At 38.4% G+C, this 16,232-nt stretch overlaps 1 protein-coding gene across 4 annotated transcripts in view; it reads right to left on the bottom strand.

Annotated features, from left to right (window-relative positions):
• Window positions 1-1,087: 1,087 nt before the first annotated feature.
• The window catches only part of DLGAP2 (DLG associated protein 2), a 453,649-nt gene continuing 438,504 nt past the window's right edge, over window positions 1,088-16,232 (bottom strand). For all 4 annotated transcript variants that reach the window (XM_066547283.1, XM_066547286.1, XM_066547285.1 and 1 more), the window contains 3 exons: window positions 15,406-15,497; window positions 10,897-11,049; window positions 1,088-8,528 (listed from right to left, as the gene is read on the bottom strand). In XM_066547283.1, the coding sequence (XP_066403380.1) occupies window positions 8,310-8,528; window positions 10,897-11,049; window positions 15,406-15,497 (464 nt within the window). In that variant the 3' untranslated portion in view covers window positions 1,088-8,309. The remainder of the gene's footprint in view (window positions 8,529-10,896; window positions 11,050-15,405; window positions 15,498-16,232) is intronic.

Genomic DNA, 16,232 nt, shown 5'->3' with positions numbered 1-16,232 from the left:
CTTCCACCTCCAGGTGCCTCAGGATGCCAAAATTCATCATCTCTGTATTAAATTTTCAAGCAAACGTCTTTCTTGAAATCAATCCCTTCTTGGGAAGACATCCCTGAGGGTATCTTCCACTTCATTATCCCCTCTTTTTCTGATGGCTGCAAAACAAATGACAGCTGATGGGATGCTGGGATGCTGCTCTTCATTTTAATTAATAGCATCTCACTTTTTTCCCATCAATTTTTCTACAACTATCTGTTGTTTCTTATCTATTGGTTGGCCTGTAAATTCTTCATGGTGAGGGAATATTTTCAGTTTATAAATGCACAATGTTGAAATCTACAAGTGGTCTGTAGCATTACAATAGTATATATAATACATGAGCAATAAAAATGTAATGATTCAAGCAACTAGGCACTTTTCTATGCCAAATAAATTTCTATTTTTCATAATTTTTCTGATACCTCCTTTGTTTAGATTAATGTTCATTTCATGCCTACCATGGCTTTTGTCTAATCAAGAAATGTGGCAAAGTATTCATCAAAATTTCTGCTGAGTTGCTAAAGCCATTCCCAAAAGAAGATTTGTCTGCCCTAAAAGGAGCTGAAAACCATGAAGCAGGCTAGAAGCTGGTTTTGGTTATCCTGTTGCAAACAATAAAAACACACAGAGATGCTTGAAGATTCACTTTGTAAAAACATTCAGTTACTTCTGTCCACCAATGACTGCTTACAAGTAATTCAGTTTTGGGGTTTTTACAAAAAGAAGAGACTAGTATTCTTTTTGTTATGATACACAATGTTCTCACTCAAAATCAGTGGATGACATTCTATACCTATAATATCAATGACTGCAAATCAAAACACATCGATGGAATGGCATAGCTTATTCCATTATTTGTTACTTTCCATCAGGTTTTATATGCATCTTCCTTTGATTTCAGCTAAAAATCCTATCAAAATTATTTTTATAAGTTATTTCCTAACACCTCAAAGGCTACAAGTCTAAAGTAATAGTTTAGTGTTGTCTAAAAATTGCCTAGTTGGAAATGTCAGATTTTAACTAATGCAAAATTAAAAATGTAATAAAGAGTGCACTCTATTTTTTCTCAAAAAATTTAATTGCAGAATTATTTACAGGAGATGAACATAAACAATACATAAACCAATTGAAAGAAGCAGCTTCATAAGAGAGCCATGGGGCAAAATAGTGAAGCACATTTTCTTACAATCAGCTGGAGGTGAGTAGAGAACCAAGAAAAAAAGAATAACTCAATAATAAAACAATTTTTAAATATGTCTTCAAAGTAACAGATAACATTCTGGTAAAGAAGATATTACTGAGAAGCAATAAATTATTGTAGCAATGAAACAACATACTGTACATTCAATTTAGGTATCCTGCATGCTACTAAATAGAATTTATCAAAAGAACCATAAAAGCATGAGAAAGAATTACATAAAATAGTTTAATTCTAGTGAAGTGTAATTTTATACAGATGGTGAATATTTGGCACTCAGTTCATCCTCATTGTTGATATGATTTCTTATGTATATATATATTTATATATATTTATATATACTTTTAATGATAACTAAACAGCTAGTTTCCTGGTTCTAACATTCCTTGAAGTTCTATAGGAGGCATTTAATTTAGTCCTTAGGCCACACTTGATTATTTTGGCAGGTCCATGGTAAATGAAAGTTTGAGTTTTGTCTCTGTACAGAAAATCCTGCACAGTCATAGTGGCTTTTCTTCAGGAAAGAACAGTTTTAGAGCATATAAGCCAGGCTAGTTGAAAGGGAGTTTTATTTCAGTCAGGAAATTAATGTATAAATTTAACTAAATAATACATACAGGCTGAGCCCTTTTAAAATGAGATGACCATTCTATTAAAACTCCAAAGGATAAATCAAAGCATGGATATGAGCATGTGGGTTCCATGGTAATTATAAACAAAGCTGGCATGTCTTTGTGAGGACTCTCTTCAGAGACTCAAACCTACTACCGAGCCCTCTGCATGACTCTGACCTTCCTGAAAGGAAAAATGAGCTCCGACAAAGTAATGGCACGCTTGCTACCTTGAGTCCTTCCTATCTCAGACTTGCTGAGTCAGATATTGATCTGAATTATATTTATTCAGATCTGGTATTTCTTTCTGGTTTCAGTTTCTGAGCATTGATTCTAATACAACTGGGATGAGAACTTAGCCCGGTGCTCTGCAATAATCCATCTCACAAATAAGAAACTTGTATGACAGTGAAGCTTTAGGAATGGGAAATGATGTGTTGAATGAAAAAGTGGCAAGGTAAGAAGAAGAAAATTCCTCACTAATGGACTGTGTTTGTGAATAATGATTATATATTCAAATAAGCCTCCTCCTTATTTATGCTTAGGTGAAAATATCCATGTTTTTGTACCTAGAGAAGTAAAAAATCCTGTCCAACAAAACCAATTTAGAAAAATAACAATTTGGCCATAATAAAATATAGAATTAAATTGCCAGCTGATGAAAACTGTTCTATGTTTGCTCAGTTAAAGAGCAAGCTGTGTAGACAGACTAATTTACCTTAACTACGATCTGACTTCAAAAGCCCAGCTCTCTTCTGGCAATGAAGGGTAATGGGACAAAAGCTGGGTGTATAAAGGTGGATCAGTGAACGTGCAGTCTTCTTCTGCCATCATCTTTTATGAAATGCAATATGAATTTAATGAGAAAAGATCTGGAATACCATTTTTATACAGAATCATAGAATTGTTTATGTTGGAAAAGACATTCAGTAATGAATGCCATGGCCCCTTTCAGCTATTGGAATTTTATTTCATTAAGAGGAGCTGAATCAGCCCACATATGCTGGCCAAATTTTCTTTTGGGCAACATTCCATTTCAATTTTGGTTTTATACTTGCTGTCCTGAGCAGCCTATTATGTAGTTAAACAGCTACAGTGTTATGCCATAGAGGTAGCTGCATTTCAGAGATAAATTAAGCAATTTCTGTGGATACAGAGGGCTTAATTCCTGACAGGACTCTGTATATGCATATGAGTATGCCATGTTCCTGAAAGATGGTCCCTGGAGGTGAACATGGTGAATAGCTGCTGATGGGCCATGGGGCTGCAGCAGGCAGTGAAACTGCCACAGCCATCAGTGTTGAGGATGAGCTGCAAGAAAGTGGCACAATCTACAGGAATGTGAGTGTTGACTGTGGCTCCTGGGTCTGGTTCTCTGGAACCTTGACAGTGAAAAATCATTATGTGTATTTATTGATACATGTAAATATCCTCTTTCTGTTCTGTGCAGTATGAAATGGTGGCCTCTCATCTGCTGATCCTGTCCATGCAGAGAGAGGTGCCCGCATTGCTCTGCCATAAAAGAACCCTTAGGGCTGGGGCTGAGTCTCACAAGAGAGCAGCTGCCCAAACCAAAGCACAATCATCATGCCTCAGTGCTGTGCCCCACGTCATCCCTCGTGTTAGCTGGGCTGGAGGCAGACCTGGGGAGAGAACAGGGTGCCTGGGGAAGGCTGCTTGTGCAGCAAGGACCCCGGATGGATCTCTCCCGCTAAGAAAGTGAGGGAAATGCACTTGAGAAGGGGAGACTTGCCAAGATTCCTGACCAAGAGGGATCAGCTGCCAGTGCCGTCAGCTCCTGTGCCTGGCACAACCCAGGAGTCTCCTCCGGCACCCTCCCAGGGAGCTCCTCCAATGCCAGGACCTCACTGCCATTGTCAGGAACAGAAAAGACAGAGATTGTTCTGGAAAATTAATTTGATGCTCATTACTCCCTGCCTACTCCCTCGGGTATGGTATGAGCACTGATTGCCCTCATCTCTGCTTTGCTCAGGTCTTCCTCTTGGTTCAGTGAGTCTTTTCTTCTCCTTCAGCACAGGCTCAGACTGTGAGGTCCCAGATGCTGGAAGCGTGGAAGGAAACTCCCAGCAGCGTGGGGACAGGTGGGGGAACCCCCAGCATCCTGCCCTGCTGGGTTACCTGTCCCAGCTGCAGCCCAGCCTGGAGTTTGTGTGTTGGCTAATAAAGTGCTTGGAGATCCTTCTGGATGAAAGGCACTGTGTAAGTGTGGGTGCCAACCTGTCATAGACCAGGAAGCACCTCTCTAGACATTAAGGGGTTTGCTGATATTCCTTACCTCGAGCGCAGCTGGCCAGTGGTATCCCTGCATCATAAGATGCTCAAGGAACAGTAATGGGAGTAACATTGCTTCACGATTCATTTAAGCTCCCTTACACTGAGGCTCTGGTTTCACAGGTTTTCAGTGCACACAGCTTGAAACCTGGAGCTGCCAAACCAGCTCCAGACCTCAAATCGGCATGCAAAACCAGCACTTGATGGGACAGCCTCCAGTGTGCCCTCGCCACTGGTGCCAACTCTGAGATGCTGAGGAGGACATCAAACCCACCAGCTGGGCAGGGCAGGCTCAAGGCTTTGAGTGTAAAAGGCTGAGCTGGGCTGATTGGAGGTCCAGGGAGCCTGCATGGAGAGGGCCGGGGACAGAACAGTGACACTGCCTGAGGTGCCACGGGGCCAGGAACCTCTCCAGGGCACTGCTTCCACAGGCCACGAGGAGGCTGCAGGCCCCGTGTGACACACCGTGCCACGGGTGACACTCGTCACAGAGCAGTTACTTGCAAAACCACCCAATGACCAAACATTCCTTGACTATATACTAGACGCAGTGCTGAGGAAGTAGAGTACTAATTTACTGATACAGCAGGACGTGGGCTTATTTTAAAACAAATAATTTTCATTGTATGAAATATCTGTTATATCTATCTATATATATGAAATTCATGCACTTTCCTATGCACGCTTTAATTCCTTCCTGATTGATTTCAAATCTAATATAGTGTCAAGGTTTAAGCATGAATTAAAATATCATTTTTTGGTATTAAACTGTACAATGTTGTTCATGTTTGCATTCTGCCAAAGACCATTCTAATCAGATGGACGTGAAATAATAAAACACTTCATAATGTACTCCACCAAATTACAAAGAATTTCAAATCTAAAAAAATATACAAAGCAAAAATAAGTATGGCAAATATCAATTTTACCATTCAGGCCTTTTTCCTTATCTAAATTTTCTGAATTCTGTTTAGTATACTTGTGTTTTACAGTCAATGACTAAACGAACAGAGACTTTCTATAGTTTTAATGTGTTAGAATACATATTAGCCCAATTAATATTTAATTAAACACCAGACTATTTTGCTATATTCAGCTGTTGTGAGTGGGTCTATACCATGAACTCTCAAAGGAGAAAGCATTCTAGTTCCTATCTTTCTGTTTGTTTATATTCCTCCTACTTTGGTTTTGTAACTGACATTTATTTTTGTGATGTGGAGTCAGATTACAATAGATCTGGATATATGTTTATTAAGATACGGTGTTTCTCATGTCAGAGAATGAAGCAATCTGACTTTGATTTATTTGCAAAACAAATATTATACGTATAATGTTATCTTTCTAAACTAACCAGGTGTACAATATGTAAATTGAAATGGCTTATTTGCCTTAAAAAATATAATGTTACCTGTACAACAATTTAATATATTGCACTTCAAAATGTAATGTGCACAAGCAACATTATCAAATTTGTTGGTAGGCATCTAGTTTACTTTTGATTTTTTCCAATTGTTTTTGTGGGTTATTTTAGTTGTTTGGTTTTTTTGTTTGTTTGAACAAGGTGGAACAAACAGAAATCATAGATTTATAAATCTTATACTGAGAATTTTCTTATAGCAGCATAGGAAATGTAGAACACAGACTCCTCCAAGTCAGCATTATTAGGCCAGCTGGGGTCTCAGTTTATCTGTAATCTGTTCACAATTTGTCTTCATAATGTCTGATTACTGGCAGGATCAGGTACAGCTTGTCTTAATTGCTTAATTGACCTGTTGCTGCAGGTAGAAGGGTTCAAGTGAGTAAAGTAAGTGATTCCTCCTGGAAGTGTGCAGAAAATTAGATAAAATGTGTCAGCTGCCTTATGTATAGATGTGTACAGGTGTGTGTGTCTCTAGTTTAAATTTCTTCAATCTAGGAAAAATACTGGCTTTGGTTTTGTGTGGATATTCTAATTAGCAGCTCCACTTTAAGATACCAGTTTTCAAGACTAAAGATGCCAGTCTCTGCACGTACTTCTGTGTTTAAAATAGTACAACAAATATAGGAAATAGCATCAATATTGTACACTGCCTCGGATTCAGCTCTTTCCTTAATAGAAAATGCCTCGAAAACGCAAGGGATGGGAAATATAATGTTTCCATCTATAGAAGAATATTTCAGGGATTTATTATTTTTTATTCATTTTTTTCTTTTTTTTTGTCTTTTTTTTTTTTTTTGCATTCTTGAAGGATATACATTCGTCTTGGTTTTTGCTTCAAATATAGTTTAAGGCTATTTGGTAAAGTATATACCAGATACCAGGCTCAATTTACAGGGGTGTCTTGTCACAGGAACTTCTCAAAACTTCATCTCTAAAGATTCGTACTTTGAAGCCAAGCATGCTTTATCAGTTGTCCAAAGACAGAACTCATGCTTAATACCACACACTGGGAAAAAAGAGGGAAAAAACCAAGCAACCAAACAAAAGAAAACAGATTTGAAGCAATGTCAGATCTGCAAAACCTATGGTACTTCACGTTTTCACTCATCCATCAGGCTGCAGGGTGTATGGGATTTGGATTTAAAGTGCTCAACAGGTGAAGAACCAAAGTGCTTGAGTATAATTAAAGAATTGTTCTGCCTATGGCTAAATACATTGCATTTGTTAAAGCAGGTAAACGGGGAATGTGGTAGCTGGGGCTGTCTGTCTCACTGAGTTCTCATTCTTTTCACCTAAACTTGTGTTCAATAAGATTCAAACCTTGGTATTGGGGGCTGCATGTTGCTCATTTTATTGCGTCTTCACCTGAAGACTTCTAGGTGCTGGATTGCTTGGTTGGCTCTGGAAGGTTGGTGAAGTGGAATAATTCTGTCCTAATTTGTTTTAAATGAAAGCCTCTTGACTGTGGTAGCTACCACTTCTCTCTGACAGTATGAGGCGTGAAAATTTATTATTTTCCTTATATTACATAGCTGGAAATCACTTATCTCTTGAGTCAGTTTTTTTTTTCCTATGTCTGAAGCAAGAAAGAACCTTGTTCTTGCCATAAATGATACTGCATAGAAAAATAGTTCTAAAAAAAATTACAATTGTAAACCACAGTTCACCTTTACCTTAACATAACCATTTAAACTTATATATACTTACCACTCACATTCATATTTCTTAAACTGTTTACAACATCACAACTGGCATTTTAAACAAGCAAGATTTTTTTGTTCTCAAGGATACCCTGGAAACTCAATTGTTATAACAATTTGAGAGTTTGAAATAGTACATATAGCACAGCTCTTGAAATGAAAGAGAGAAGGTTTATAAAATAAATATTAACATGTAAAAGAACAGTTAAAAATGCAATGAGTGGTCCAAAGGAGCAAGTATAACTTTTTCTTTACTCGTCTTACTACAGAAGATCTAACTTTTTAAGGCTTCCGTTTTCCTTTCACCATCACTCAAGTCCTCTTGCATTACAATTTTGCTTAGGTTTCAGAGTGTCGTTATACTGCTAACAGCAAACGTTTCTTAGTGGACATTCCCACCATCACCAGACTTGTATGCTTCTTGGTTTCTGATGAACTTTGGAGTTTTAGTGGCTGGATATCCCTGTTCATCTTCAGAAACTTGAATGAGATGAGAGGCCTAATGTTATTTTGCAGTAACAAAGATGAGAAGAGTGGCAGAGCGCATGGGTAAATATGTTAGCTGGATTCTAGGAAAAGAAACTGAAGGTCAAGGAGATAAATGGGTTCTTTCTTTCCTGCTCTTTACATTTGTAGCACCTTCTACTTGGATTAGCTAATGCCTCTAGTGAATGGTGAGATGCACCCATTTATAGTTTGTTTTTCTTATCCCTAATTATCACACATTTTATAAAAATATAAATAACAAAAAGTAAGCTGGGTTCCATCTCAAGAGGTGTTTCTTGTTGTCCTCTGAGAATATATTGGATAAGTCAGGTCTTGACAAGCCCTATCCATTGTAGCTGATTGTAAGTCAGACAATAAATACAAAAAGAAGTCGTTCTTGCGGTGAGCTCAGCAAATTCTGAGGAAATCAAAAGCATTCCACTGTGCTTATGGCACAAAGAACACAACATCAAGGGCATATTTAGTGGAGAGAATGAGACAAAAATTACCAGGTAAGTGACAAACTGTACAAGCATTTTGTTTAAAAAAAGGAACTCTGCAGCATTCTGTCTTTAAAGCCGGGTTTGAGCCTCTGGGATATAGATCTCAATGCTGTCTGCACGCTCTGTGGCTGAATTCTGCCGGAAAGAGGCTGCTCGCTTGGCAGCCATCAGCCGTCTTCTGGCTTCCTGCCGCTGTCTGTCAGGTAGGTCCAGAGATTTTTCTCTTGTGATAGGGAATTTTCCTTTTGGGGGCTTCTTTGGTACAGGAGGAGGAATCTTTCTTTCTTCCTGCAACAGGGCATTAAAACTAAGGGTGAACTGCATGTAAAAGGTACTTGTCAGCAGAGCATGCACATCAAAGACATGAAATGCAAAATACTGATTACATACATCAAGCATGCTCAATTTGTGCTTGCCCATCAGCTGACTAATGGATTACATGAACAGCTATCCACACTAGGGACACTGACAAACCCTCTTATTTGACAACCATTATGCATTCTATGGTCCTGTGCCTGAAAAAAGACTGTGCTTCCTTCCAGCATCCTTGCAGGTATTGGCACATGCAACCTGCACACCTCACTTTCATATGGATTTGTTTAATTTAAGCTGACACATTATTACACTCATTATAAACAGAAACACGCACTGTCTCTCCAATAAGAATTCAGCGCATCTGTGTAGTCTGATCAAGTGAAAAGACTCTCTAAGACTAGCAGGACAGGATTTTTGATTAAATTAATCATACTGAGTTTAGCCTCAGCTGGATATGAGATAGCAGCTGTGTATACATGTCTATTAGTTTAGTCTCCTCCAGGAATTGCTCTATGGAAACATTCAAGCGCCAACCAGAGAGAGAACATAGGGCTAATTGTTCTGCTTGCAAGCCTGGGCCATTTTAAAGAAAATTTATTCTGAAGAATTATCAAATTATAAAGTGAAGTCAGTAGATTTTGTTACAAAAGGAGCTGTAAATTTCTCTGCAGGTGTTAAATCAAGAATCGTTTTGACCATTTAGAGACTGTAAAATATCATATGAGGGCCTATAACCAAGGTATTTTACACTAATTTAGGTTAGAGGAAATAGACCTCTGGAGGTGATTTCATATAGTTTCAATTCAAAGTGCACTTGAAATTTGATGCAAATTTGAAGTTAAATCAGTTTGGTTTGGTTTTGGTTTGTTTTTTCTTTTATTTATTTATTTTTTTTTAATTTTTTTATTTCATGCTTAATACTGGACTGTATAGCCCTGAAGATGAAGACTCCATAATGTCATTTATATAGGTATGGTTACTATGATAGATCTTTTTGCTATATAATTTCTTAAAGTAATGGTAATAGTCAAGAGTATGGGCTGTTCCTTATGGAGAACACAGTTAATTTGATGCACAGCAGGATTCAAATAATACAAAAATTGAACTGATATGCTTATGGTTTACAGACTCCTCATTGGGTTTTTTTTGTTTTGTTTGGTTGGGTTTCTTTGGTTTTTTTTTTTTTCTTAAACTAATTCTGCCTCTACTATCCAAATGCAATAGCAAAGACTAAATAACTAAGTTTATTTAAAAACATAGTTCTGCATTAAACAGGAACAGTGCAACAGCCTGGGATGCTATTCCCCATTATAGCCAGTTCTGCCTGTCTTTATTTTCTCTATCTCCTGTTTTCATAAAAGCTCCATTCCTGTCATCCCATCTTATTTTCTTTTCCACGTTTAGTTATTTCCCTCTTAGGAATATCACTGTTGCTGTCACTATAATAATTTCTTACTTCCAGTTGCCACTAGTAAGCAAGAGTTGCAAACTCACCATCCACCAACCCGTTGGCTGAAAATTAAAATCCAAGAGGAGCATGAAGAAATGAAAAAGTTGTCAAAATGCCTCCTAATTCCTCCCAAACCAAACAAATATTCACCTGAGGCCAACAGTACTGACTCAAACCAAATGCTGTTTTCATCTGACTGATACAATAATAAGCAAGGACAGTGGGATAATCAAGGTAAGGGATGAAGTTCTAGAGAGGGGAAAGGCAGTTCAGAATTACACTGCTTTTATGGGCAATTTTTCACCTTTGGATTGGAAGCATCATGTGGGGCATCTCCCAAGTGGTGGAGTTGCAGAGCAGAGGTGCAGTGAGTTCACCAGCAGTGCTTTGTCCCTCAGAAGGATGTCAGCTGAGCTTTAGTATGACCTGTGCTATGTTCTGTCACATGCTTTTCTCTCATTCCAGTTCTGTTATCATTTGTGTCATGCAGGCAGGGTTAAACACTGCAGTGTTCAAGTTTGAGCTGCCCCAAATGTAGCAGAGTGCTGAATTTACCTTGTGTGAATTCTTGGGCTATTTTCTTCCATCTGAATTAATAAGAATATATTTCTCTTCTAGCCTTTAGAATGTGAATCAAATAATTTGAACAAAAGTGTCATGGAGTAAACTAACTTAGCAAAATTCATTTTATTTATAATATAATTCAGCTTAACATTGTTAAAAAAGAAAAGACTTCTGATATCTGATAAAAGTTTCCATGTAAAAATTGGGCCATGCCAATTAAATACTACCCAGGGTTAGAAACCTATTGTGTTTCACTATTGTATTTAACACAAGGATACTGCAGAACTACAAATGGGGAGTAAATGGTATTGTCCACAGTCTGCTTACCTTCCTTTCAGGTGATTCTATTATTTTCCATTCATTGAGTTTCAACTGGTGGAGTTCATCAAACTTCATGCTGACATCTTCGATTGAGAGCTGCAGTAAGTCCCAGAAACCTGCAAGGTCCTGGGAAGTTGGTCTTGGCATGGCACTCGGGTCCTGTAGCGCACAAAGGAGAGAACATGAATACTCCAGGAGGCTTTCAGCGGCGTGCATTGAGGCAGGAAGGGCATGGTGCCAGGTTTCATTGCTGCAGCAGTGCTCAGAGCTAAGGCTCTGCGTGCTCTGCAGCTGGGAGCTGTGACTGGAAAGCTGTGCCTCCTACACAACCCAAACATGAATGAGTTGGATGTCACATGCCAGCCTTCCTGAATGTGCGGCATGGGAAGTTCCTTAGCACCATATGCTGTGCTGACCTGCATTTCTAAAAAGGAACAAGCTGACAGCCTCTGTCTGCTGATTATTAAAGGCAAGGGGAGTGTGGTTTGTATTCCAGCCAGCCTGAAGTCTTGCTGGTTCAAAATTACATTCATGATAGCTGATTGAGACAAAACAATGCCACAAAGACGTCACCCTATGCTGAACTTGATGTTTACATTGTCTTCAAACGTATACATGGAGTATGAAATCTTGATGGGATGCTTGGAGTTTGTTCTCCAGGGAGGTGAATCACACTCAGGAACTGGGAAGACACTACCACCAGGTAATGCAATTAAGAGGCTATGTGTGCTTAAGCCTTAATGGAGCAAACATTGGTGGTAACAATTAGCAAGATGATCCTGTATTTGATAATTAACCTGATGCCAGTGCTGGATAAAAATTGTATTACAAGGTAGTATGCAGACTCTTAACCCTATACTCTCTGAGCACTGTACTAGTACTAGTACAGGTACTAGTACTAGTACTAGAACTAGGTACTAGTTCAAGAAGAGAGCTTTGCCACTTTATTGAAATAGGGCTTAAATGGTAAACATGGGTGTGAAGATGTTTCATGCCTTTTTCCTTCCAGGACAGGAGGAAGCCATTATGGTGGCCTAAAGAATGGAGCTGGGAGAGAGAACGTCAAAACTATGCCAAACAGAATCTGGATCTCTCCCTTTCTGGCCAAAAGCTGAAAAGACTAGTTTGCTATGTCAGCATCACTGCTGTTATGGCAGGCTCTGTTCCCCACCTTTTTCAAATCTAGTGGTCAAAGGCATTTTATATTTAAACACAACCCCACAGCTGTCTAGAAACTGGGAGATAAGTTAGCATTGCTGTTGGATCACACATTTCTAAGGGTTTTAAGCTTGGAACTGCTGCTCAAACTTGGGTTTACAGATGCTACTGTGGGACATTAGGGCCTGGAACTGAGCATGACAACATGCAGTGTCACCCATATCTAGGCCCTACTGTAATCTGGCCCAAGAACCATTTACAAGTCTTCTTCACTAGAAAAAAGTTTCCTTTTAATAGGGAGCTTCAGGGACTTAAGAGAACTGACCATATAGATTATAACAGACATCTGGGAAACATTACAACTCCACATTAGTGTTTACTGAAAACTACTTCATTGGGTGGATCCCAATATGTTACAAAACAGTTTAAAATTTATGTCAGTGGGGTTACTTACTCTACAGAGGTCAATATTTCAGGTTTTAGGAACTGACTCCCTGTGTGAAATCATGAGGGGAGTCCCACAGCAGTCTGTCTTATCTTGCAATCTGTTGTCTCCTGCCTGGTCTCCTCACTCACTCTCCCCAGTTTCCTCTAAACAGCCAGAAAATGATTCCACTCATTGCAAGGGCATTTCCTTCTGAATCAAGGCTAATTACTGTTCTGTACCTTTGTGCACCCCACTCTGCTCACAGTGTTTGTGAAGACCATGGCCTCCAGCACAACTCTTGCAGAAGGCTGTGCCATGTATGCTCTGGACACAAGAGGGCTGCCTCCTGCTTCTTACACATCCTCAGTTCATGAATAAATGCTGGCACAAATGAGTACTATTACAGCATTACAGCCAACTAAGTTTAGAAAAGATTGGCTTAAACCTGCTTCTTCTCAGAAACTGCTTATTTATTTGTATCTTACTTGGAATTCAGCTTTGCAGCCCTCTTTTTGAAGGAGGCCTGAAGCAAGCAACAAGCACCTAGATGGTGCTCAAGCTGCTCTGTTTTAGCCTGCAGCCATGACATACAAGCTGAGCAGGATCTGTGCTGACTAGAGAACATGGAGAAGGACACTTCAAAGAAAAAAAAGGGTGTTACAAAAAGTAATGTTCATAATGCAAAAGAGACTAGTTATTAATCAGTAATGACATTTTCTTAAGTAGTTAGTGGGAACAGTATACATGTAGGATATAGCCAGCCAGAGTCATAAAACAGAAAACTTCATTGAAGCTTACATTTCTATGAATTTACCCTAAGTGAGAGTCTTTGATAAGAGCTCCTAACACAAAGCATAATCAAATGTGCCATTTGAAGTTCCCATGATCCTTTAGAAAAGTACATATGTGGCATTCATGGTTAAATTTCAGTTTGAGTAAGTATATTTCTCTGAAACCCTTGTTGCATTTTGAACTGGCACAATTAAATGCTGTTGTTCTGTGTCCTACATTTAAGCTTATAGATGCTGAACACTGTCAGAGAAACTGCCATGTGGCAGCCCTGTACATGCTGGATGTTTTAGAGACAGGGAATACACAAGCTGGCAGCATTCCCCAGGGGCACTGAGGTGCTGCCTTAGGAGCCTATGGAAACCCTCCTGTATGTATGCACTAAGTGACTATTTAGCAACAAACTTTATCATTAGGTGTAGGAAGAAAAGCCTTCAGGCATGAATGACCTACAGTCAGTTTTGCAGTTGCTGCTTTCTTCAGAGCCCATTATTGATTTAATGAAAGTGAAGGATTTTCAGAACCTAAATCCTGCGAGTGGGGTTAAGCTGCTGTTATGGACTTCAGAGATTTATTATCCAAAAGAGAAAAAGAGAAGTAAAAACTTGCCATTTTTTGGTTTTGTTGTCTACAAAGTTGTAGATGTTTCCTTGCAGTCTCTATTGCTTTTGCAGTAATGAATTGTTCTTTCTCCCAAACAGCTGATGGCTGTGCTGAGCAGGAGCTACACTTGCTATTACAGTAATGCTCTCAAGCACAAGTGCTGGGCCCACTTGAAGATAAATGGAGTGGAGGTTAGGCTCTCCAAATCTTAGTTTGCACAGCTTAATCAATCAGGTAATGGAGGGTGTTTTTAAATTTGCAGAGAGAAAGTTTCAGACAATGAAGATTCCCTTCTTTTGGTATGAAACAAATTACTAGATAGGAGCACACATCATGTAATTGATAATACGGATGTGCTCAATTCTTGCTTGTCAGACTTTGTATATTTCCTCTGTTATTCTGTAACAGCTTTTAAAATTCTTGTTTTGACAGAGTTTTTGATAACCGGATCCTTTCTTAATGAGTACCATGTATCCTAATATTTTCTATCAGAAGGTATGACATTTTTGGCATTATTTTCTCAGTATTATTTCATTGCAGGTATTCTGATTGCTTAACTTTATGGGTAGAAAGTAGCAAGTAGGTCTTTGCAGAACAAATGTTCTGCCTTGGAAGTTATGTGACAAATCCCAACGGGCAAAGAAAAGTGTGTAAGCAGACTATAGGTTATGTCTGCTGTCACGCACACAACAAAATTCAGTACTTTCAAGATATGAGGTTTAGGGACAGTCAGAAGGAAAAGGTACACTTGCTATTTGAGAGAGGCAAAGAAAGGTTTTCTACCACGAGCTGTAGCAAGAAGAATTACGTTCTTCTATTGGTTAGTATCATCTTGCCACAGCTTTTGTATCACTGATGGCTGCTGTCATATTAATGAAGATAACATTTAGAATTGAATTAGTCTCTAATGAACTTCCAGAACAATAGCAGTAACCCTCATAAGTAATATAATGTATCTGTTCCTTTAGCCCCAGGACATCTCATATATAATTGGCAACACAAATTATCCAACTTAATTTCATGAACATTATAGATATCTCATTTCCATGATTAGTCCTATTTTCAGGTACGTAGAAAGCTGGATCATGTATTCTCCTCTATTCTATTTTATGATTTTCCACTGATTTTAATGTGAAAATTTCCCCCTTCCTTATGTGAAATATGGTTACTATATTAGGGTATTGCAAAAATAAGCATAATATTATGTCTCAGAAAACTTGTGTTTGTTCCCTTCTAATTTTCTTTTGTTTATTAAAGACAGCAAAAAGAGAAAAGCAAAACATAATCAGACTGAAATTACTGAATTTACATATATGCTTAAAAATATCTACCAACATCATACATAAGGACTAAGTTTAAAAAAAGGGGGAAATTGATGTGGGACATGAAAACAACATTTCAGAATGCTACTGCTCAGATGCACTACAGTTGTTTTTGAAGTAAAAATATTAAACTCTAAAATTTAAAGTGACATTTTGTGGAATATTATGGATGAATAAACTTAAACTCTTCAAGAATAACCAGGCAAAGTGACTTACCAGATTTTGCTGACAAAGCCAATAAAATTGCTGGAATTTCTGAGACATGAGGAGCTGAGCACTTCCAACAGCACTTCGGATCTTACCTAGGACTAAGCATACAGATGGATTACTACTAATAAATGGTTTTTGGCAGTAAATGCAACATCCATCTCAAAAAAAAAATGCAGATGAAGTTCCTGGTTATTTTAAAATGGAAGTAAATATTTGGTTTTGTTGTTTGTGATTATACACATGAAGACTGAAGTATAGGAAAACTCAGTGGCACCTTATCTTTTGGCAATAATGAACGAATAATAAATGATATATCAATAAGTCAAAACAGCTTAGACTTTACTTGCTTAAAGAAGTAGAAAAAAACTAAGGGACTATATTCAGCTTTCTGAAGTGGGCATCCATCAATCCATATGATTTTGAAAACACACTTAAATTTCAAATTAAATGACACTTCTCCCATTTACATTTTCTATTGTAAATTGAGAGCTGTTGAAATTGTCTTGCCTCAAGAACCAGCTGGATGTCTGTTCCTTCTGATGTCAAAGGCACGTGTACCTTGAATTATACCTTCTGGTTCTGTGACTGCAAATTACTTCACTCACTGTGCTTGTGTGGGTGATCCCTGGGTGAGATCTCTTTATCTGTTCTGAGGGTAAAGTTACTACATTCAGCTGTAATATAACATATTCCTACCATAAGGATTACATCTCTGAGACATGTTTGGTACACCCTTTAGGAATTACAGGTTGTCTGCCCAGGAAAATATACAAAGTCCTCAGTACAGGAGCTTCAGACAAAGTGGGACACAAACAGGTGCTCCAGGACTTTGC

Source organism: Molothrus aeneus, chromosome 3 (assembly GCF_037042795.1).
Source record: "Molothrus aeneus isolate 106 chromosome 3, BPBGC_Maene_1.0, whole genome shotgun sequence".
In the NCBI taxonomy this organism is placed as follows: domain Eukaryota; kingdom Metazoa; phylum Chordata; class Aves; order Passeriformes; family Icteridae; genus Molothrus; species Molothrus aeneus.
The sequence above is the reverse complement of the archived record's forward strand: the minus strand, read 5'-3'. Positions and strand labels throughout refer to the sequence as shown.